This window comes from Poecilia mexicana, unplaced genomic scaffold (assembly GCF_051168715.1).
Source record: "Poecilia mexicana isolate PSO_F unplaced genomic scaffold, ASM5116871v1 scaffold_8, whole genome shotgun sequence".
Classification (NCBI taxonomy): Eukaryota; Metazoa; Chordata; class Actinopteri; order Cyprinodontiformes; family Poeciliidae; genus Poecilia; species Poecilia mexicana.
The window spans coordinates 7,995,719-8,020,318 of NW_028263377.1; the positions used below are offsets into that span (position 1 = coordinate 7,995,719).

Below are 24,600 nucleotides of genomic sequence, written 5' to 3' on the forward strand. Positions count from 1 at the left end.
CTCAGTTCATGATTTTAGAAGGAACACGCTAAATGTCACGGTCAGACGGTGTCAAAGTGGGGAACTGTCCCATCAGACCGTCAGTTCCCAAAACCACACCCAAAAAAAACCTTGTAAAAGTGGGACAGTGCACAGACTAAAAAAAACTTCTGGGGTCCAAATGATCCCGTCTCTTACGTCCACGGAAGGGATACGCATGCTATTTCAAGAAAGTACTTGAAAATGTTATTTGTACTTTAAATATGCTAAAAACATGTCATGGCAAAAATAAGGCTTAAAAAAAATCTGCAACACTGGCCGCAGCTTTTTGAAAAATGTGCTGCAAAATCAGTAATTTTAGGCCGCTACAATCACCAAAAGACTTTGCAGCGTCCTGATGAGACTGCAAAGCAAACAATTAAGGTGACACTTTATTTGACCAAGTCAATTAAATCAGGACAGAAATCCCAGATGCATTGGTTTGTTTCAGGACTAGAGATATCTAGTAGTTCCAGCTATTCCTTCCCAGCAATATCAGAATGAAACATTCAAGTCTTTTTCTGCAGTTTTCTTGTATTAACCTACATAACAATATTCACCCTTTGCCCTGGTTATGTAAACACGTTTATATTACGATACACATTAAATTTTCATGCTCAGAGAAGCGTTTGTGGGAAATAACTTACAAGTGTGATGAGTCTGAGAAGAGCGGGGTGCAGAAGGCATTTCTCTCCCGAGCTGAAATTGCAGTAGAGGAGGAACTGAGACCAAGGCTGACACACTGCCTGCTTGGCTAATTAAAACAAGAGACAAACCAAAAGAAAAGAAGACGAAAATGAAAATTCACAGTCCAAACACAGAAAACTAAAAGCCTAAAACATCAAAGATTGTAAAACGTGGTTTGTGCTGCAGTGTTAACAGAAATAATATATATATATATATATATATATATATATATATATATATATATATATATATTGATTTGGATAGTAGAACTTGAGGGCTGCATGACATGAGTTCAATGCAATGACTTATTAATGAACTATTTCAGCTGTTTTGTACCTAAATCAGGATTCTTTCTTTTAAGGAAGCCCAGGAGGGAGTTCAGACAGTTGACCGACGTTCTCAGCAGCAACTCGTGTTTCTGAGAAGGAAAACATCCACACGACCGTTAGAGAAACCAACAATACAGAACTGGAGAGCTGAAATTATGACTTTTCTCCTGAGAAAACGCATGTGAAATATCAGCAGCTCATGTTTACAAAAAACGCTCGAGAACAAGCGACTTCACGTTGTTACATTGTTCGATGTGTTTTTTGGGGATTTTATGTGATTGATGGTTCGATATCGAGGCAACTGTGAAGTGGAAAGAAAATGATGCAAATTATCAAAACATCTGAGATAATCTGTGAATTCTTTCAGTTTTTCTGTGTCCATACTTTAAAGAACAAGCCTTTGTTACAAATCTTTTGTGCTAAGACGTAAAGACGTTTCTTTCCTAAACCTCAGTCAAATGGGTTGGAGAGCATCTATGAACATTGAATTTCAATGTCTAATTTCAAGGTGTGGACTTTGACTGTGCCATTCCATCACATGAATATCCATTTATCTAAGCCGCTTCTTTTTCTGGTTAATCAATTAAAATCCAGATGAAATATACTGAAGTTTGTGCCTGAATTGTGATACACTACTAAAAAAAAAGGTACAAGCTATTTCTAACTATTACAAGCTATTCAATGTGGAAACAAATAGACTCAAAAATCTTTAAGGAACCCAACAAAAATATTTTTGTTTCCACAGTTCTTTAAGGAGACGACAGAGGTGAGGAATGGCCGCGCTCAGCACCACTTCTTAATCACAGGACCGGTCTGGACTGATGAAAGGATCCTTCTACACAAAAGGAAACGCATAAGGGAGTCGGGAGCGCTCCGTCACTATGCTCGTATGTCATCTTGACAACAGTAAGAAAGTGAGGCGACAGTGACAAATTGCAAGCTGCGACGGCCTGATGCGTCTTCAGCAGTTACATTTGTCATTAGATTGCTGTGATAAGCTGTCTGGCGGATGCAGAAAGGTGAGAGTTGTTCAATCTCTCCGGTATAAAAACTCAATCGGCAGATTTTTAACAAATAGCTCAGACGGCCTTGTGTGTTTAAACAGTCGTATCCTGGAAAACACAAATGTTTACTGAACAAAACAGTAGAGAGGATTTTATTTTATCCTTCAAGCAGGAAAAGCAGGGTACGCTCTTGCAAATTTTGAAAAAATACAATCATTTTGTTGAAGAAATAATAATAATGTGAGCTCACTTGGGAGAAAATAAAGCAACAGATGCAGAGGGAGAAACAAAAAACGCAGACACATGCCCGCAGATGGACAGAGATGCATTCAGACACAGAAAGGACAACAAGATGACACGGGTGACAGTGACTGAGCAAGGTTTTAATAATGCATGCTTCTCCCACAGTACAGAAGCTGACAGGGAGCGCTGCATGGTGTCCAAAATTACAGAAGTAGGCCAGGAAGATGTATAAAACAACAGTGGAGTTATAACCTAAGCTACAGGCAGAGAGGGAGAGAGGCAGGAGTCAACGGGACGGGCAGAAGGAGGCGAGAGAATCGCTGAAGGGACTGGAGCAAATCCTTCAGCCAGATGAGGATGCAAACATGAACGGAGGGAGAAGAGAGGAGCTGTGGCGCTTCCCTTCTGCAGCTGAACCAAAGAACCAAGAGTAGAGAGAGCAAAATAGCAGAGGAGTGGTTTGGGAACTGTTACTCATATCAGCTGCAGAGCAGCAGACCACAGAGCACTGAACCATCGCGCTAACGCTTTTATTTATTTTTTTACACAAAGGGGAGATAAGGAGCCAAAGGTTGGTGCGCTGCAGCACAGACACAGTATTACAAGACACATACAGGCCTTGCAATAGTATTTGTAGTGCTTAAAAATCTAAAAACTGTGATGTGCATTTATAGCTTCTATTGTCTTTGCATTTCTAGAGAGACACACAGTCTTCTCTTCAAAACAGCCGTGCAGTTTCTGTGAACAAATCTCATCACCAATTCAGAAATAAGAAATAATTTAAACTTCTGCTCATCTTTTTAAAAACATAAGCAGGGTTTCCCACAGAAAGCTTGCCAAGCCTGGCGGTAGGAGCGTAAGGCTGTCATCCTGTGGCCCACCATGTTTTTGAGTTAAATGTTTTTATTTTTAAGTTGACAGGAAATTTGAAAATATGACTACGTAATTATGTTTTATTGGAAGATATTCTTAGCAATACCTAAACTCCAACTGTAAAGTCTTAAAAATGGCAAACACAAAAACACTTGTTTCAGTCGTTTCATTAGTGTCCAAAATTTATTGATTCTTTATCCATGACTTATGGCTTCATTTGCTGAAGTTCTCAGCATGTAGACCAGTAAAGATCGGCAGGAACTGGTGCTTAGAAAGAAAACCTACAACAATTAAACAAACAACTCTTAGCCTGGTGGGGTTAGTTAGTTAGCTGTTTGTTTGGTGGTAACCTGTGGAATTAGATAATTAGATATTTTTTTGAACATAAACTTTAGTATATAAACCACAACATGCCAGACTGTAATAACTGTAATAACAATTTGTGGGGTTCTCCAAGGCTGTGTGTTTATCCCATTTTTATTTATTTTTTCATTTTATGATCTGTTCAATTGGTTGAATATATATAAATCTTTTAACATCATATCATCTCCTGTCTCTTTGATTTAAGCTGCACTGCTACTTAAAAAAAACGTGAAATCTTCAAACTAAATTGCTTGAATGGAAAAATGAATTACAAACTTGTTACAAAATAACTCCTTTGAGCTGAACCTTTAAAAAAAAACTTGAAAAATAATCTTTTTCCAACCAATCAACGTCTCTTAAAACAACTTGTTCAAAACGGTTTGGATTTTAGAAACATTTCTAAACAATGGAGACGGTTATTGATGCTTATATTTCCTCTTGTCTAAACTACAGTAACACATTTATCACATGGAGCAAATTCAACGGGTCCTAAACTATTAACAGGATCATTATTGGCACCATTTCATTTGCCCTTCGTCTTTTTATTAATGTTTTAATTTAATCATGTTTTCTGTGAAGCACTTCAAGATCCTAATCTATGAAAGGTGCAAAATAAATAAACTTAGAATGTGCTCAAACGTTGATATGCAAAGTGACACTTTCAATTTCAATGACCAACTTTCACTGTTTGATATTCATGCAGCCCAGGCTGACTCTGCATTGCAATGAAGATATATTGTACAGCTCTGTACTAGGAAACCGCAGGTCATATTTAGTGTCGGCATGAACAATTTGCATATAGAATTTGAATTACAGCATAATAATAACAGCATTCAAGTACTCTTTTTGTGACTGTGATATTGCCGACATGAATATAGCAGAACGTGATTCCACATGTGGTGCAGCACCTGCATAAGAAGACCGCTGAGAGTGATTAGGAGGCACTGGGCTCCCGTCGAGCCAAGGGGGTACAGCGCTCCATCTTCAGGCGCCAGAGGCCGGGGCCCGACTAGTCCGGGCCCGGTGCTCAGACACACCACTGGTGACGCCAGGTCAGCGTCAAGCAAAGCCTGCAGCATCCGAAGGTAGCTGACTAGAGAGGAAAATGAGAAAGTGGTAAGATAAAAAATAAAAAAGGTGCATTTCAGTAAATTATTTCAGCAGTTTAATTTAGAAAGTGAGACTCATACATTGTTAATAGATTAATGGATATGGCTTACAGCGGATGAAAAGTATCTATGTACTGTTCAGTGTTTGCACTTGGCTGGGGCTCCTTTTGCATGAATTACTGCATCTATTCTAATACAGTCTCTGTTTTAGAAGTGGCTAAACATGTTTGGAGGCCACATTCTGGATGAATGTCTGTGTGACGACTCATGAAGTTCTGACTTGAGCCGCTGTCCACACCTTATGAACCTCCTCGATAATCGTATTGTTTATCATTTATTGTGAAAACCATCTAATGATAGAAATTTTGATTAATTGCTGCAAGATTAAATTTCACCTAATGATGTTACATTAAAAAAAAAAAAAACTGACAGAATTGTCAGAAATGTTATTTTTACCATTTCCTTTACTGTTTTTTCCAGAAGATCTGATGAATAAACTGGTGAGCAAAGACAAGACGGACATGGAAAGAAAACAGCAAACACAAGATGTAAAAGCTCAGAGTGGTACATGACTGACTGGATGATTGGAAAAACCTAACAGCAGCAGAAACTGAGGCAGAGTGGAAACAAGTAAAGGCAAACCAGAGCAATTTTTGAACCGATACGTGTCAGAGAGCTCAGGCAACGAGTTGAACATGTCTGAGTGCAGAGAGAGAGAGAGAGAGAGAGAGAGAGAGAGAGAGAGAGAAGGTCTAAGGAACAATAACCAAGCCCAAAAAGCCCAAAAACTGCGACTAAAAGAGAAGAATCCAAACTAAAAGGGGCCAAGCATCTGAAACACACTGACGCCATGAACACCCAGATCTAATCGCCCTGAGGAACGAGCCCTAATTAGTGCGCACAAAAGAGGAAACTAAGACAGAGATGAAAAAAAAGCAGTGCTGGAACGGCAAACATTGGGGAGCTAAAAACTGAGACAGTGAGATGGAGAGGAGGAAGCGGAGAGGGAGGGAAAGAGAGATCGGTGCGCAGAAGGAGGGAGCCAATAAATCACAGTGACCCTGACAGGCTACTTATTCAGCTGACAGACAGAGACACAGGAGCAGCAGGGATGATCCGTCTACGAGCGCCACAGTGGTTTGTGGGACATTTAATATGATGAGTGAGCGTGAAACCCAAGCATGGGGTTAGGAGACTCCACTAAAGATGAAGCTCTGACAGGAAGTTTGCAGAACTTTATGCAAACTGGAGGTAAGAGAGTCGGATTAGCATCCTGTGATTCACGCAGCATGTAAAAATGTTTCATACTCTGGGAGAACTTGTGTTAACCAGACTGCGTGGGAAAACACTAAAGTGTGTGTCATTAGCTGTGTCTCCATTAGAGATGTGCGCAAAACATTCCTGACATTCTGCGAATGTTGGAAAAAAAAAAACTACAATATTTTCATTTATAAAGAGATGAAATTAAAATCACATGGGAATAAGCTTGTTCATGTGAAAAGCTCTAAAAAAAACCAGCATGATGCTTCTGTATGCAAACTGGTGTGATGAGGGAAAAAACAAGTGTCCGTTGCACCAATTTTGATGCAGATGGAAAAAGTACATCATCGTAGCATATTTTGTTTTTTTATTAAATCGAAAAACATGATTTTTTTCAAAATTGGCTCGTCTTGATTTAGTGAATTTATTTCCGTAATTCTGGTGAGTGGCAGGTTGCAGACATGAACAGAGACAAAAAACAAAACCACGAGTCAATCAAAAATGAATCAATTCTCCAAAAAAAAAAAAAAAAAAAAATCACACTTAGATAAACCTTTTCTTTCCTGAAAGAACTAGTCTTAAAACATTAAAAACATTGTCGTTACCCAGCAAGAGATTGTCTGTGTTTCGTTTTTGGCAAAACAGTCGGTGCACGGCTGTGTCCAGACTCCAAATGATGCTCTTATGAACCTTACAAAAGAGATAAACATGAGAGAGAGGAAAGAGGAAAAAAAATGTAAGTGCGAGGCAATCAGAGTTAAGGATTAAGGTTAAAATCGTTGTATTCAAGAATGTATTACACCTCCATTGTGAGCAGAATAAAGCAGAGCAGATTTGCACTGTGATACATATCAAATGAATGCAATTGTTCCCTATTCCACAGCCACAGTCGGCTCTTTTAGTCACGTTTGCCGAGTGTTGTGTGTCTCGCCCTTGACTGTTTCTGTTTTTGTGTGAAGTTCAGCCCTGGAGTTGTGATAAGAGCTGAGACAAGCGGCGGTGTGTACCTGAGTGGAGTGAACGCGCTGCAAGGTAATGAGGGAGGAGAGGAGAAGATGGCTGCAGCACAGCAGAGCCAAAGGAGCACAGGAGGGCGGAGGGGGGGACGGAGTGGAGGAGGAAGAGACGACTGTCTGCAGCTGGTCCATCAGCCCACGGTTGGAGAGCAACACGGAGACCGCTGCAAAGAAGACCATTCATGGGATTTGTCATTTTATGCTTTGCAGTTGCACACAGAGGTCATGTTAACTGAATATTTTTCAGTTTGTGGCCTTTTGCACCGATGGAAAAGGAAAAACATCACAAATCATTCTTTAATTTTCCCCAAAGTAGAGCAATTGGGATTTTGCGGTAAGACATTTAATCCGCAAGAACGTGAATAACAACCAACAAGCCACCAGTTTGGCCGCCTGGGCACCAGAGTTATAAGTGGAGACTTTAGTGCAATCTTTTGATTTCATCGCTCGCTTGACAAATTCTATGGCACCAATTTCACACAATCCAGACCAGCAGGGCCTCTTTCTGAAAGCGAATCTAAAAGCATAATCACGGCTCCTTCATATCTTTCCAAGCTCAAACGTAGTTCTCGATCATTTTTAGCCATTTTTGACAGAGTAAACACAAAACTTCACTTTCGATTTACTGCAGATATTCCTACAGTGTAACCTCGGCCTAATTTCAATCTACAAGACAGCATTAAGATTTCAATCTACCAACTGTGGGAAAAGGTGATGAATTTTCTTCGGCTCCAGGCGATACAGTGATCATTTCTGATCTCAGCCACACATGGCTGTGAGGGGAGAGTTATGTAATGCAAAAATAAAAAATAAGAAATACAGCTCTGAGTACAGTGAAGAATCATTTTTTTGTCTATCAGCAGATTGATTTTTTTTTCACCTGCTGTATAAAATGTGACCATTCCAAGATGAGAAAAGAAAAACCTGGAATGAAATTAATGCAAGTCTGAAAGGAAAGTTGTGCCTTTGAAGGCTGATCTTGACAACCTTTGTTACATTTTATCCGATTGGCTGATTCTAACATGAAACCAATCATATCTAAATCAGCAAAGGTCTAAAAATCACCCACTGTTTCCATCGGTTCACGTCTGCATGCATGTAGTCAACCAGAGTCACCCCACTGCTGTCATTGTGTTGAGATCAATGATTCAAGGTGTAGTATGAACTGTCCTGGTGTGTTGTTGAAGTGGACCCAAATGCAGCAGGCAACAGATGAAGTATAGTTGAGAATATTTAGTAAAACAAAAACCAGAAACCAAGTTACAAAAAGGAACGTCCAGGGAAGCACAAAAAATAAAAATAAAAATCAGAGACGAGGAGATCACAGAGGACCATGAGGAGAGGTGAAGTAAAGAAAGAAACGAGGTGAACAGGCAAGTAGTGACCGACAAAGAGGAGCTTAAATACAGGTAATGTTGTGAGCTTGACAAAAGACCTGGACTGATGAGCTAATTAATTGCAGGTGTGAGCAGCAGGAGCAGGAGCCAGGCTGAGGAGGGGGAAAGAGAAAGTGACACAGGAGAGCGAGGGAGAGAATACAAGGAAATAGGGGTTAATTTTAACACTAAAGAATAATTAGACTAAAGAAACATGATAAACTAGAATAACTAGAAACAAGGAACATAACTAGAATCACTAAGGAAGAACAGGAGTGGAAAACAGGACAAGCTAAACAGAAAAACCTAAGGGACACCATTAAAGACAAAAATCCAAAACCAAACTCAAACCAACCCAGATCCCAACGATAAAACCTGATATTGCACCAGTCCAGCTCAGAATCGGCAGGTCAGACTTTTTAAAGATTATGATTGGCCAAAAAAACTGCAATCTGCTAACCACTACTACATAGATCTCAATAATAGGACAAATTTTGAAAAACTAAAATGCTTAAATGGTTTAAAAACATAACAGTAGCAATTTGTACAATTACTGCTAAAAGAAAACACACTGATTGATGTAATAATAGTATTGTTTTCTGTAGGGACGCACGATATGCAATTTTTGATATCCGATATGCTGATATACTAAAACTCAGTTGGCCAATAACTGATACCAATACCGATATTTATCCAGAGATTGTAAAATGGACTGCTGGTGAGGTTTTTACCTGCTCTCTCACTTTTCCTTTTGGCCACCATGAACTCATCGCAACGCTCAGAATGGTGATTCTAGAGGTGGTTAATTAGGTTTGAAGTGTTGGAGGACATTGTTGTTGCTCCTCCTCGCATCAGGGATGCTGGGCGGCCATTGCAAACAGCAGTTCTGCTGTCAGCTTCCGACTCTTTAAAAAAACTTCCACACTGCTGACACTGAGGCGCGCGTGACGCCATGACGTTGTGCTGCAGGCCTCATTGTCACTGGTTTGTCATATAAAAACAACACCATTTATACTGGTTATTTTGACGGAATGGCTGATATTAGATTAAACTTTACATCTAACATCGGTCGATACTGATAATATTGTGCATCCCTAGTTATCTGAACTATTTTCTCATTGTTATTTTGATGCCACTTTACAGTGAACCATTTTATAGTCCTGTTCTTTATAAAATTGTAGAAGGCTAGTTGAGCTAAGAGTAATTTCAAATAATTTCAAAATAGTTTTACGTTAACGGAGAGAGAGAGCAGTTTCTCTAAAATAAAACAAGTTACTCCTGCTGTTTTTCTGGGATCTCATCAATAGGACTTTGAATCCTTGGAAAGTTATGATGGCAGCTGTTTTTACATCACCTAAGCTTATCAAAAATGATGCTGTAATCATATAAATCATGGCCCAGCAGTAAAGTGGTCATTGTACGGGTTAGCCTCGTCCTGGCAGAAGATTTCCATTTCACATACAGGAACCTGGTAGGATCCCTGCACCATCGGCTCAAACACTCACTGGCCTCAGGCTGAAACGACTGAACTCACCACACATGAAGAAGCAGCAGCAGAGAGAGAAAACAGACTGGCTGCAGCAGCAGAAGCACCAATACAGAAAAATACTACTGGCGTAATAAGACTTTCCCTCCCATCTGGATCCCTGCTCTCTTGCTACCAAGCGCCACCTTATTAACCACAATGCAGCTCATTGCTGACCTCTGCTGAGCTTTTTCTCCTCCATGGGGTCATGAGCAGGGAAATTCAACTTGTGTAACCAATCATATCAGATGGTGTGTGTGTAATTTTGTTCACATATTTGTTTTGTCTTTGATTTCAGGGAAGACATATTTTATTTGGGTTGTTTGGATTCCTGTTGCAAACAAAGTTAAACTGCAAATCAAATGAAAACAAAAAAGTATTCAGAGCTGAGGCGCTAATTACTTTTTGTCTGACTGAGTTTTGGCAAATTGCTAACAAAATGTCTTTGTTCCATAATCATCATGCAGCGATTGATGATTATCCAAAAAGCTTGTTTTGACTAATTTGATGTTTATTTCTGCTGGACCATTTTTGTCAGAAAGGGTTAGGATTTATAATATTCAGCATTAAAAAAAACAAAAACAACCCAAATTTTTATTTTTGTTGAATTATGCATGAGCCGCTTCAAATTGTGGTATGTAAATTTTCAGTTTATCTGTTTTTGGGAGATATGCCACATTTTTATTTATTCATTTTAATTTAAACAGGAGCTTTTTTCAGTTCCTGTGAAATGCTGGAAATTAATCAACATGATTCTGTGTGAGCAAGTAAATTTGTTCTCGCTGTTCAAGACAAGCAGAGGCAGGCAGGTTTTGGTGCAATTTTATCAACATCACTGGATAGCTAGCAAAAAATAAAAAAATAAAAAAGTCAGTATCAGAGTTAGGGAAAAAAACATTTTCACCATTTAGTCTTTCGTAACATTTGTGTCTAATGCAGGCATGTAATGCAGTAAGAATTTATCAATCATATGGCAACAAATTTGATAAATTAAATAATAAATTAAACATTTCTGTATATTTTGTCATTTTGTTATTGATCCAGATAACAGTTCTTGTTATCTGGAAGCTATAGTCATCAAAATTACAAGAAATAACGTATTTAATGTTTAATGATTCTATATAATAAATGAGATCTGAAATAAGTGAAGACAAATTTTGAAATTTTTCCCATTTTTTGAGGTGTAATAATGAAATGATGAAACCCTATCGCAGAGGAATTACTACGTACTATGTATTCATGGTCTACACATGTAATATATTCAGTAGGGCTGTTGTAAACGAATATTTTAGTAATCGAGTAATCTATCGATTATTCTTACGATTAATCGAGTAATCGGATAAAAAAAATTATAAAATGAAATATTGGTAAATCTGGCTTAAAACTGGTGTTGCTATCAGATATCAATATCAGTCCAATTTTTCATATTTGAGCATCCCTAACAGTTGCTTTTTTGTAGTTTAGAAAACTAACCTGTAACAATAATAGCTCACTTTCTAAGTTAACCAGAAGAAAAGTTATAGAAAAATCTGAAATTATATTGAATTTAATAACAAAGAGGCAGGCTCACAAATATGCTTATAAAAATGTCTACAATCCAGCTTTTAGTTTATGTATTCATCTTCAGTGAGTTTAATAGATTAATTAAACTCACCTTGCCACCTAACCTGTCACGCTTTGGGTTTGAAAATACGGGAAATGCCGCCTGGAGTGGGAGGAGAGGGCGAATGAACGAACATGGGGTGGAGGGGAGGAAATAGACCAGCGGACTGACGAACCGTTAGACCGGGGGACGAACACGGGGGGAAGCAATACGGGATATTTACGACACCTTCACTGGTCACACTCAGAAACTCATCTACCAGCCATGTACGATGCGCTCCGCCACCCGTTTCTTCAGACCGGGATATGAAATTTATTGTGCGGTTCGTCGGTAAAGCTACATTTACACGGTAAGCATCAGCTACTCAGCCGCCCGCCCTGTTCAGGCTATCCGCTCACCTCAGCGCTCTTCCCGCCGTTCGCTTTCAACCAGCAGCCCCGGAGGAGAAATGCTGCCGTACTCCAGGCATCCCCCAGTCATTTTAAGGATGCTTATTGGTTCCCCAAAAACGATAAAAAGTCGGGCATTATCATCAATCCATAAAATCTCCACGGGCCAATCTTGAAGATTGGACTTTATGCCGCTGAGACTTAGCTTTTGTCAACAACTCAGAGGCGGAAGTGAGAGCTCCGCGCAACGCAAATTAAGTCCCGGCCGGAACACGGTGCGCTAACTAATAAAACATAAATTAACGAAGCTTCGAGGCAGGTAAATTTTCCTCGAGGAATTTTAGTAATCGAGGTACTCGAATCATTCGAGGAATCGTTTCAGCCCTAATATTCAGTGACATTTCTTTAATTCAGCATGAAAAGTTTCATAAAGTAAAAAGGTGGAAATGTGTTCTGGGTTTTAAACCATAACTGGGTTTTACTATCAAACAGCAGAAACTGGCCAGAAGCAACTTTTTTGTTGCTTAGAAGAGAAAAAATATTGAATTTTATTTTTCCTGCAGCTCGTTATCTGTGGTCTTTGTTTGCTGCAAGCCCAAAACAGAAAAACAGCGAGACTTTTTACTTATTTTTCCATTTATCACAGGTCAACGCTTCAATTGCAACATTTACTAACATTGCTATCACTTTTATATCCCGTAACAACCCATTGAATCAGCTAAGAAGATTAAAATGAATGTCAGCGCAACAATCCTTCCACGTTTAAGGACAGAAAGTCTTTTTTTCCCCACATTCCCATCGTGGATTCATGACACTGTGAATCCCCAACCAGTTTAATGCCATAATTTATCTACTCTAGTTTTTTTCTCTTGCTGCCATTTCGTGTTTGGAGCTCTAATTACTAACCTTGTTAGACGCCACCAGTACCGAATGTGAATGTTTGTAATTCCTTCCTCAGTCTTAACATTTTGATCAGGAGTAAAAAAAACAAAAAACAGGCAGCGCTTATAAACGATGCGACGTCAAGAGAAACAGGAACAGAAATAAATGGGAGCTCAGTCAAACAGGCAGAGCTAAAAGGCGCCTCACCTCGGTCACTGCTGTGTGCCGGGGACAGACGCAGGCAGCACTGCAAGAAGTTGAAGGCAGGCAGCAGGCTCTCTGTGTCGGTAGGCTTCAGCATCCCAGCTACGCTACTCACTGACACACACACACACACACACCAACAATGCCTGAGTAGGTGAAATTACTCAAAATTAATTAAGTTCTTTTAGGTTGAGTAACTTCATGAGTGTGTTAATCCTCTGTAACAAAATCTACAATTTTAAAAGTAACCATGTTTGTTACACAAAAACAACAATCATCAATAAAACAATGAAACACACCGTGTGTAACATGGTTTCTGGCAAAGAGGGCCGTGTCGGCACCAGTGTTTAAAAACCGACTTCACCCCTTTGGTCACATTTTGTCGTGTGACAACCACAAACTTTTTTCTGCACGTACTTTTGCCCCGATGGTTTTCTCCAGACAATGAGTCGATCTCGAGAAAACAAACATTTGCTTTCTTGAGGTTATGAGATGATTCGAGTGAGTTAAACTCACCGATCATCCACCTCGAGAAAACCGTCGGGGAAATTAACTCGCTCACGAATTAATTGAAACCGACGAAACGAGTTGAACAAGAATTATACGCAGAGAACGTAACTTTAAATTTTGCATTCAGACGGAGATGCGTTTGTACTCAAAGTGGGGTTCTCACAGTACTGAAAATTAACATCGACGTGATAATTGTCAACGTTTTTGTAACCGTGGCAACCTTCTTTGAAAGCAAAGGTCTTATTCCAGCAAAGTACAGAAAAATCCAACCAATTCCATAAAATCCTAATAAATTACTATAAAAATTGTGATTATGACACAGCAAAATGTGAGAAAGTAAAAGAAGAACATTATAAGCTTTACTTGTTGATGTACTATACACTTATGCTTCCATAATCTATAGGAATAAACTAGTTTAGCATCTCTTCTGCTGCATCTCTGACAACGTTCATCTGAAACCCAACATGTTTTGCTGTGCTTTCGTGAAGCAGGGAGTTAGACGACGCAGACAGGCCACGCAAACGTGACAGAGGGAGTGATTAACGCTACATTTCCATCTCACCGTGGTAGAGCAGCTTGAAACACACTCCCTCCATGTTACTGTAGATGGAGGGTGAAGGCGGGTCGCTGGCCTGCGTCAGACAGAGCAGCTTCAGCACCACGGGGAGCGAGCTGGCCGCTTGACAAAGACGGGGAGAAAACACAAAGCATGAAAATATCAAGAGATCGGTGTGCTGTGTGAGAAAGACAAGAGACCGGCGAAGCCTAAACACTTCCACTTCTCATCTGGAATTAGCATAAACTCATTATTTAGCCCAAGAAAAGGACGTTCTCAGAGCATTTGTCAAAGCCAAAAAACACAGAGTGTGGCTTTAAACTAGCATAGTTCAGTCTGGAGAAAACTCCTACATTCACGTCTGGATCTAATCATGTTTTGGTTTGCAGCCAAAGTGCTGGGAAGAATCAAAGTAAATACTTTACATCCCAATCCAGGGAGGAAGAAGGAATCGAAGCAATGAGAAAACGAAGCGGTTGCACAGAATAGACCAGCAGTCGTGTATTGCCCGAGTGCATTGCACTAAAATATCTCCCCTGGAGGTGCTGCCACACGGGAGCTAATATAGAGCGTGTATGAATGCAAATTACATTGAACTGTACTTGAACGTGTGCAAAGATAGCCATCTTTAATTCCCTGCAGACGCTAAACGAGCAGAGAGCAGTCGGAGGCGAACTGCGGCAACAGTTGCTGAAGCCCCGGCTGTTTCTGCCCTTCATCTGCTCTCATTAACCTGGTCAAACAGACGCCGCAGTGGAGCCGTCTCAGGGCGCTGCACGTATCTGTTAAACTTCCACACATGGAAATAAATTATCTTTTTTTTTTTGCTTGCATATTCATTAGCGTTTTGTAAGCGCCTCCTATGTGATCATTTCTTGCTTGAATTTCTAATTTACGCCTCGTTGAGATTCAAACCGCATCTCGTTATTTTGTTGTTCGCAACCCAACTCGAGAAGATTCCTGCTCCAGCGACGCAGAGACGAGTTGTGGAGGCTCACTGAAAATGTCAAGGAGGTGTGCGCTTAATTAGAATTACCTTCGCTTGCCTCCACGAAGTTTGTTTTCTGTTTTTGGAGATCAATAATTCACAGAGAAAACAAACGGCCTCCGTCGGTAACGCGATGAAAACACGGTGGAGTCGACTCGTGTTAAACAGATCCGACCCGTAACCCGGTGTGAACCGCTGTGGTTTACCCAACGACGAGGTTATGCTGTTTAAACAGCGAATCTGAAGCTATTTTCCCCAAATAAACAATGTGCACAAAAATAAATAAAAATCTCTGGCCTGAAGGCAAACCAATACTAAAATTGAAGAAGCTAAATCAATATGGCAGTTCTATCTAGGTAAACAAGTGTGTTGCATCACACTGGCTTTGCTGTCAAAGGGGAATCGGTGCTACATAAATGAAATTGATGATCATCTGGTCCGACGTTAGTCAAGAAAGACTTCAGGAAAATGATTTAACGAATTTATTCATGTTTTCAGAAGAGACTTCTGCATTTTCCCCCCTTCTAACAGCAGAGGCTCGAATAAATCCGAAACAATTTAAATGTTGACTTTACACAATCTGGCCTTTTGGGCTTCTTTTTCCCCACAGCATTATTATTAATACTAAAAATATCAACGAGTGCCTCTGAGGAGCTCAATAACCTTCTTTCCATATTTACATACACTGTAAAGACACAATGTTTGTTATTTTACCGTGACATTAAATCAGATTAAACTTGAGATGACTGAGATGACGGCAGCAGGTTTCATAAGTGCAAATAAGATTTATGATTCTAAGTTTTCATTAACTTTCAATATGTTACAAACTCTATTTAAAAACAGCCATAAACACCTGCTATTTTATATTTTAGTAAAGATTTGGACTTAAAACCTTGAATTAATCTTAACTCGGTGTATATCTATTTTTAAATGTTTTCTAATGACCTATTTAAGAGAGAATACAGCATAAAAATACCTGAAAACACCTTAAGAAACATTGTATCCCATCTTAAAGCATAATTAGCCAGTATTTGTAAAGAAAACTGTAGCCAGGAAAAATTATCCCATAAACATAACTCAACGCAGCTTCTTCTTTTGAGACTTTCCTTTTAGATTTGAAAATAATTAAACTAAGTGCTTTCCATTAAGCTTTGCAAAAACACGCTGTGCCAAACTAACCTATTAAACCTTTGAGATTACTTTACAGCTCTGCTGCTGCCTCGGCAGCGCTCGGTTGTAAGTTGTCGTGTGTGTCGGTGTGTGTGTGTGTGCGTGTTTTTCTCTCCAGCAGCCGCCACTCTACTTTTCATTACACGACTGGCACAATGCTTAAAAACTGGAGTCCTAAAGTCGGTGATCAAGAGTCGATGTTTTAGTTTTTCCTCTGATTCAATCCAGTGATGGTTCGTTAGTGTTACTCTGCAGATTTGAAGTTGGACCATTTGAGTCAGCTGTGTCGGTTTTTATTGTCATTTCTGACCTCACAGACACCTTCCCAGTTTTTATTCACGCCTCCCTTATAAATATTTCAGAAAGTTTTCTAACCTGTGTGTCTTTGGTGTCACGTTTCTCTATGGCAACCCAAATGCTCTCACACCCACCTTTGTTTTCTGTCTTAAATGTGATGCTTTCCTACAAAGGTTGTGTTTTGTTGACCACATAATTGTGCAAATTCAATTGAATTACAAAAACAAATTTGCTTAATGGAAACATGGCAACTGGTGTTTATCGATAAAAAAAAGTTATGGCGTTGGGTGAAGTGCTTTTTGTAGCTGTGTGGAGATTAGTTTATTTTGTAAAACTGCAATAGAGACACTTTTATTGCATCGCACAAGTCACTTGATCAACGACTGGATGTTGCTACTGGAGGAAACGACAAAGAAGACGACAGGAAGTGGTAGGAGGAAGATGGTGCAGCATGTTTTTTTAATCGCTTCTCGGGTGAACAACGTATTTACGTGTGATTTTAAATATTGTTTGTTATCGGCCCACTTTTATTGATGGGACCAATAAATATACATGGGAAAAGAATGAACACTAATTTTAGTGCCATCATTTATATTTCTAGATAAAACTGCAGTATGATTACTCAGGTTTACTGCAGTGTGACAAAAGTCAATTCTAATCCTAATAGTTATGATGGTTTAATATGTCAAAAAATGAAGCGTATTCACAAAATTTACACTCCCCAATCAACCATTTTCATTACTGCACATTTCTTTAAATAAATGTTATAGAGACACGAGGTAGAGTGTTAAGAACGAGATGTTTGAAACAAAAACAAACAATTCATACAACTAACTAAAGAAATCAAACTAAATAAATAGATGTTAGCTTTTTGTGTCTTGAAAATCAAGAATGAAACATTTTCAGAACTTATTCTACATGAAAACGTCACATTATGCTCACATCGACTGGAAAACCAACAATCTGGCTGCATCAGTGCACAAACACTTAACCTAATAATTTGCTGTGTGTTATGCATGCTGCATAATCAGAGCACAGAGAAAAAAAAAAAAAAACAATCATTCAAGTCGATATTTAATACGACATTCTCGCTTATGATGAGTGGATTTAAACCTCTCCCTGAAGCAATGAGTGAAATCCTTTAGTGTTCGTTGAGTGGTGGAGCATTGAATACGTTTTATCTACAGCAATAAATATCCCCTGTAGGAAGAAACCCACTAATTAAACCTGACAGTGTGAGTATTATGCGCGTCAGTCCAGTCCGGAGCCGTTTATCTGATGCATATATGGAGATGAATTGCAGCCTGTCTGAGTAAAGATGAAATTATCTTGCAGACTTGAATCAGTGGTGAAATTTAACCAACATGTGTCCGTTCTAAAAGAAACATAGAAAGAATGAATCTATGACTGAGGTGGATAAATTTAGAATGAACTAATCTATTGGTTTTATCGGTGCCCTACAAGCAAGGACGACCTTATTTCTGCAGGGATAATTCACTTTCATTTCACTGCTTTGTTTTATAGATTTAATTCGACATATTTTACAATATTCTGTTCAATACGTTGAAGCCAGTGAATGGTCTTTTATTGTGATGTGTGTTTCTATTTCTGTAATGGCTGTGTAAATCTTTACACCCATGACTTTGGATTACGTTTTGTACCTGCTGCAGCGTGACCTTGTCCCGGCCCATTAGCCACGTTGTCCACACTGATCCGCTGCAAGGCCTGCAGCAGGGCTGGCCTAAGACTTGTGCACAAATCTGTGGCGAACTCTCTTTGTCCAAGCAGAAGAACCTTTAGCACGTGCAGGACATGTTCTGCAACAGGAGCCTGTCCACCGACAACCATGTCCTGGATAAACACAGGCAAAACAAGCTAAAGCTACAAAAAGCTTCTATAAAGCAAAGAAATTACAATAGTATCTACAGAAAACAGGATCGATTTTTAAATGCTAATTTTAAGGTTTACAAATTTCTAAACTGTAGCAATAATTTATTAATCTTACCAAAAGGGTCAGCATCACGTTTGGGTGTTTCTCCATAAGAGCCAGCAGCTCTGAGGTTTCCCAGTCTGGCTCCTGATTCTGATTCTGCTGCTGTGTTTGGCTTTCTGTGTTTACATCACTCTGCTGCAAGCAGGAGTAAAAATCAAAAAAGGGCTTTTCATTATCCTGATCACAAGATCTGGAAAGAAATTAAAGTAAACTATTAAGGTTATTTTATTATTAATTACAATATAGAGTATGGCTGAAACGATTAATTGGATTAATCAGTTATTTGAAATAATCGTCAACTAATTTTGTAATCGATTAATCGTTGACTGAAGTATACATACAAAAAAAAAACAACGCTCTCAGACTAGTAATTAAGCCAAAACTGTAGAAAAAATAAGTCACATTGTCGATTTAAGATGAAAATAAAACCTCTGTCTGTAAATATGTTCAACCCAAAACTCATAAAGTGGTAGTTTTAGCTTCGCCCGCTACAAATTCTGCAAAAACAAACAAAAACCGGATAATCAGCAGATCAGATCTACGACATTCTGAGCATAAAGGGATCAGCTTTTAATACACTGCTCAAAAAAATAAAGGGAACACTCAAATAACACATCCTAGATCTGAATGAATGAAATATTCTCATTGAATACTTTGTTCTGTACAAAGTTGAATGTGCTGACAACAAAATCACACAAAAATCATCAATGGAAATCAAATTTATTAACCAATGGAGGCCTGGATTTGGAGCCACACACAAAATTAAAGTGAAATGTTCCCTTTATTTTTTTGAGCAGTATATATTGATGTAATTTTTTAGCTGCATATGCATCCTTTGTTGCAAATAATCAAGTGTACACTTAGAATGTTAAAATGTTTTTTTTCTTATTTAAAAAATGAATTAATTTAATTGTAAAATGTAAGATGTAAAATGTCCACCTGGATATTTTTGCTTATTTTAATTTTACGCTTTTCTTTAAATGTCCCGTGAGTAAATATATATTTGCCAATTTATCCATAACAACTAGAGCTTTCAATATCTAGCATGTTATTCTCACAATTTACCATAAATTAAAAGAGCGCCCCTCAGATTAATTTCACTGCGTGGTACGGCAGGGGGTGAAATTACCGTAATAACCAGATATCGGCTGGAAAGCGCAACGTCTCCGCTTTCAGAAACCGTTTTTGGCGAAACCTGTGGCGGAACCACGGTACTGCTTATTTGGTTGGACCGCCGGCGCTACGTTTAGAACTTAAAGGTTTAAAGACTTAAATTAAAAATCTGCAGAATGTACAGATTTAAAAAAAAAAATCTGATTAATCGATTAATTGCTGACTAAAACAATCGTTAGCTACAGCCGTAATACCGTGTCCTGCCTTGCTCCGGTCTGCGATTTCTTGGCCAACCAGAGCTCCAAGACCAGGGCGCCGTACTTCTGCGCCAGCTCTGGATAGCGCCAGATGAAGTGGAGCAGCGCCAGGTGGTGGCTGTAGAGGGAGGCGAAGCTCTGGCAGGACGACAGCGCTTTGCTAACGTAGTTCAAATGAGCCTAAAACAGACGGGCAAAAAGAAGCACGATGAAAGCAAAGGGCTTTCTTCGAGATAAATATACAAAGCAGGGAGATTGCTTTTAAACTGAGCTGAGTCAGAAAAGCCTAATTTAATGTCTTCCCTGTTGATATGATATAATCTAATCTTTCAGAAAATATTTACCTCAGAGCACTTTCAGAAAAGCTGTTTAATGCTCTTCGAAATAAAGCAGCACGCATTTCCAGATAATGTTATTTGTTCTGCTTAGCATTAGATAAAATATATTAAAGATTAAGAAGGGTGCCGGATCAAGGAGAGCACGAGGAGATTTTTGTGCATAAAGATGGATAACGCCTGTTAATCTTGGATTATGAGCAACCCGTTGACTTCCACTTTAATGATTTTTACATTAGATCTCGGCGAGAGATGGAGCTTCTGCTGATCTTTGCCTCTGTGTGCAGGAAATCCATCAGTCTGGGTACCGTCGTACTGATAAAACCCGGACACAATAAAACAGCGCTGGCTGCCATTAAAGCTTTCACGAAGAAAGCAGAGTGATTAAATATTTTCCTTAGAATGTGAGAGCTGAGTCAGTGAACAGAAAAAAAGAAAAAAAAAAAGAGTCTATTTATAGCTCAGACCATTTGACTTGGCTTGAAAATGCAATTGTTGGGGTGGAATAATGGCTTAGTAGATAAAAATGCTGGAAATAATTATTTTAGCTTCTATAGTGCCTTAAAGAGAGCGCTTTATGGAAATCTTTACTACTTTGGTTGATAACACACGTTTAAACGTGTGAATCAATTCAAATTGACAGCTCTATCGTTCTACGTCTGAATGAACCGTTCATCTTCTCTGGGGAAAAGTCAATTACTCTCAAATTCACAACAGAAGAAATCCAGCCTCTTCAGTAGATTTGCATTTACAGTGCCTTTAAAAGGTATTTACACCCCTGGACGTTTTATTATCAGATGCTACGATTTTTCTTTTTGTGTTTGGTAAAACCACAAGTTGGTGGTCAGAGGAGCCGTCAGCGTCTTTTCAGGCGTTGCAGTGACAAGTCTCTTGTACTTGGGAGTGAAGCATATAGAAACAGAAATTGTAGTTGGTGATTTTAGAGGAGAGTTTTGGATTCAATTCGAATGACAAACTTAAATTTTCATTAACTGAGCAATACTGTGAGAGCTCTGGTACATGCAAATAAGCTCATTAGTGCCGTTTACAAACTGCCGCGTTGTTGGAGAAGTGTTTCCATTTCAGTTTTGCGAAATACGCAAATTTAAATATACGAAAAACAACCTCATCCTGGTGCAAAAACCTTTTATCGAAAAATATACCTTTTTTTTAATTGATTGTGTTTCGGGGCGCAGTAGTAGCAAATTTATTTTTTTGTGATTCCAATTTGCGCAATTTTATCGTCACTGGAAACGAAGCTAGTGAGATATTTTAGATCCTCTGCACCCCGACTTCAGCTCAAACACACAAATAAATTAATGTAGCAAAAAAAAAATATTACCAGAACGGCTGAACTGGGTTTAATGCTGTACTGCTGATGGAAGGTGAGGATTGGAGATAAACACTCAACGCTCAACTCTAGAAATCCTTTCCAGGGTGGGCAAATTTATGAAACCAACTTATTGCACATTTTAATATAAAAAAATAAATACATGCAACGTTTTCATCTGAACGCATTACATGTATAAACATTTTTTAAATAATTCAGCAAAATCTAAATATTTTTTCACATCTAAGGACCCGGACATTTTGAGTCGTGTACAATCGAGAGCCTGCAGCCTCGTTTCCTGAGCTAAAACTTCAGCATTGAGGCCATTATTAAAAAGGGAGCAGCAAAGCCAAACTGTGAAGTTGATGAAGTTGTGCATTGCAGCAGACAAAGATCAACGCTGTGTCCTTCTCTGTTTGGAGAGCTGATCAGAGTTACCCCGTCGAGACTAGGGCTCCTGTCTTGGGTCACTGCCAGCAAGTAGAGGGCAGAGCGGAGGACAGAGCGGGGAAGGACGCAGTCGCCCTGCTCCTGCACCGACTGCAGCAACACCACCACGCTGGAGAACACGGCCTGGTCCGGGAGCAGCCTGGGTCACACAAACAAACACAGCAATGCCACAACCTACCGACTCACAGGGTCGCAAACACAGCCTCTGTTTGGACTTTTATGAGATTACAGACACACAGGTGTGTGAAGAAGTTACAAAAGTACTTCTCTACTGGTTTCTACAAGACAGAAATACACAAAAACGAGAAGGACTTTTGTAGGAAGGTTTCAGACACTCTAAGCAGAGACAGAATCAACTCTCAGCCTCCAAATAAAATGTAGATCTCCGACTTGTAAATCTTGGTGAGATCACAAAAAAAGGCAAGGAGAGACTTTTATTGCCCTACCCTGGAGGTAAAGCTACAGAAAGACAGATACAACTTTTAAAAGGACAAACAAGCATTTCTGAGGGCCATAAAACATCTACTTGAGAAACACAGTGAGTGTGCTGGAGCAGTCTGGCGGAAATATAAACCTGAACAGACACGTCAAGACAGACGGTTTTATTTCTCACCCTGCACCTTTAAACGCCACCTTGAGAATGTCAACCATGCAAATAATGTTTTAGAGAGAGTTCCCTGTAATACAGCAACACTGAATTACAGTTGAAGCGAGGCTGATAAACAACATTTACACTTTTTACACTGCCTTGCAGACATGTGTACAGTCTGTACCTTTTCAAAAATGTTGCCACATTAAGACAAATACTGCAAAGAAACCAACATGAAGAAGAGTTTGAATGTAGCTGCATTTCCATATGTAGCTGCAATGCATTTCATGCAAAACTGATTCATTGCTAATGCAATTTGTGGTGTTTCTGTTAAATAAGAAACACAATTAAAATCATATGTGATTAAGTTTGTTCACGTGATAAGACATGCCGTGCCTCGGTAATCCAACTACTTCCTGTTGTCTTCTTCGTGGCTTGGCAACATCCAGTTGTTGATCATGTGACTTGTGTGATGCGAAAAAATAATTTCCTCTGCACTTTTGTGAAATAAACCAATTTTGATTTTTCAAAAAAACAAACAAAAAAAAGAAAACACCTCATCCTAGGGAAAGAACCTTTTATCAAAAAAGGAGTTTTTTCTAAATCGGCTTTTCTCCATGAAGCAAATTTATCTTTGAAATCTCAAACTGTGCAGATATAGGGTCATCGGAAACATAGCTTGTGAGGAAAATTAAAGTTTCTTGGTTTTTTCTTTAATAATTAAAACGTGTGAGATGTTCAGTGTCCCGTTGTACTCACCTCTCCTTTACTCTGGTACCTCAAAATAAAATCCAGCACAAACAATTGCCTTAAAAATAAATTGATCTAAACTGTAAATAGAGTCAATCAGGGCATAATTTAACTCCAGTTTAAAAGCAGCTGCTCTATGAAGCTCTTTGCTAGTGAACGTCAGTCAAGAACATGGAAACTTCCTAAAAAGCATTTGTGGAGATAAATACTAAAGGCCCAGTTATAATCTCTGGGGCACATTCAGCAACATTAAAGTCTCTGCAACTTTAAGGTTCTGGCAATAAACTACAGCAAAGATGAATGGTTTTTTCCACTGGCAGGGAGTAGAACAAAGTTTGGTGACACTGTACTTTTCCAATTGATTCCTGCAGCACAGTTAATATAATTCTCCTCAGAGAAACTCGGCAGCCAGTAAATGACTTTCCTGATCAAAGACTCCTTTTGTAGCAGTGCAGCAGCAGTGCATGTAGCTATAGGCGGCCGGTCTGAACTTCCATTGCTTTTCTTATTAAACTACTCTGCACAAGAGACTGGATAACAAAGGCCGGTTCTCACTGTATGCTGAAATAATTATTTGTTCGTGACATTTAAATAAAACACCACAAGGCGTTCTGCGCTGCAGATTGTGTGTGGATTACGTTCTGGTATGGCAACCGACTCGCAGAAACAGTTTGCAACATGTGGTAAGAACGGCTAAAGGAGCGCCAACGCCGTCTCACTCTTCTCCTTGGAGACCATTTTCAAGGAGAGAAAAGCTTTCTGATGCAAGAAAAAAAGGTTTTCTATTGAAAATAAAAATTAAAAAAAACCTCTCCCACCATGTGAAAGAAGATATTGCTCAATAGATTCAAGAACAATGTGTAATAGCTTCAGTTTACAGGAAAACTTAATATGTTTCTTTTATTCTGCACTCAGCAAGGACAGGGAAGAAGAAAACGCTCCTAAAAAACAAAACAAAATGCTATTACACATCCCCAAAGTGTTCCCAAAACACGATTAAAGCCATAAATTATTTAGTTTTTTTTTTCTTTACAGTTTCATTGCTTGAAGGTATTTGCTGTAGTCAATACCATGAGTAATTTTACCTGTCTCCTTGCTTCAGAGCCAGGTAGAGCATCATCACCAGGCAGTACTGGACGGCCCTCGGTTCTTGATACTCACACAGCAGAGACGGCCAGTCTGACAGGTGGCAGCGCAGAGCAGGAAGGCTGCACTGCAGAAGAGTTTCCACCTCATCAAAGTCTGGGGATGAGGAACAAAACACCAACAAAGGATGTTTAGACATCAATTCTTATGACCAAAAAAAAATATATATGGGTGTAAATAGAGAGCAGCAGAAACACCCATTTACTGCAGATTCACTGCAGCTTATTGCCACTGC

General features: G+C 39.1%; 1 protein-coding gene across 3 annotated transcripts in view; it reads right to left on the reverse strand.

Moving 5' to 3' along the window:
- mei1 (meiotic double-stranded break formation protein 1) overlaps window positions 1-24,600 on the reverse strand; it is a 61,382-nt gene that overhangs the window by 5,370 nt on the left and 31,412 nt on the right. For 2 of the 3 annotated variants that reach the window (XM_014983108.2, XM_014983107.2), the window contains 12 exons: window positions 24,305-24,461; window positions 21,869-22,019; window positions 19,763-19,945; window positions 18,408-18,530; window positions 18,064-18,253; window positions 13,954-14,070; window positions 12,885-12,995; window positions 6,894-7,066; window positions 6,492-6,576; window positions 4,426-4,610; window positions 1,042-1,123; window positions 666-772 (listed from right to left, as the gene is read on the reverse strand). In XM_014983108.2, coding sequence (XP_014838594.2) covers window positions 666-772; window positions 1,042-1,123; window positions 4,426-4,610; window positions 6,492-6,576; window positions 6,894-7,066; window positions 12,885-12,995; window positions 13,954-14,070; window positions 18,064-18,253; window positions 18,408-18,530; window positions 19,763-19,945; window positions 21,869-22,019; window positions 24,305-24,461 — 1,664 coding nt within the window. The remainder of the gene's footprint in view (window positions 1-665; window positions 773-1,041; window positions 1,124-4,425; window positions 4,611-6,491; window positions 6,577-6,893; window positions 7,067-12,884; window positions 12,996-13,953; window positions 14,071-18,063; window positions 18,254-18,407; window positions 18,531-19,762; window positions 19,946-21,868; window positions 22,020-24,304; window positions 24,462-24,600) is intronic. The other variant, XM_088008154.1, reaches the window with a different exon arrangement.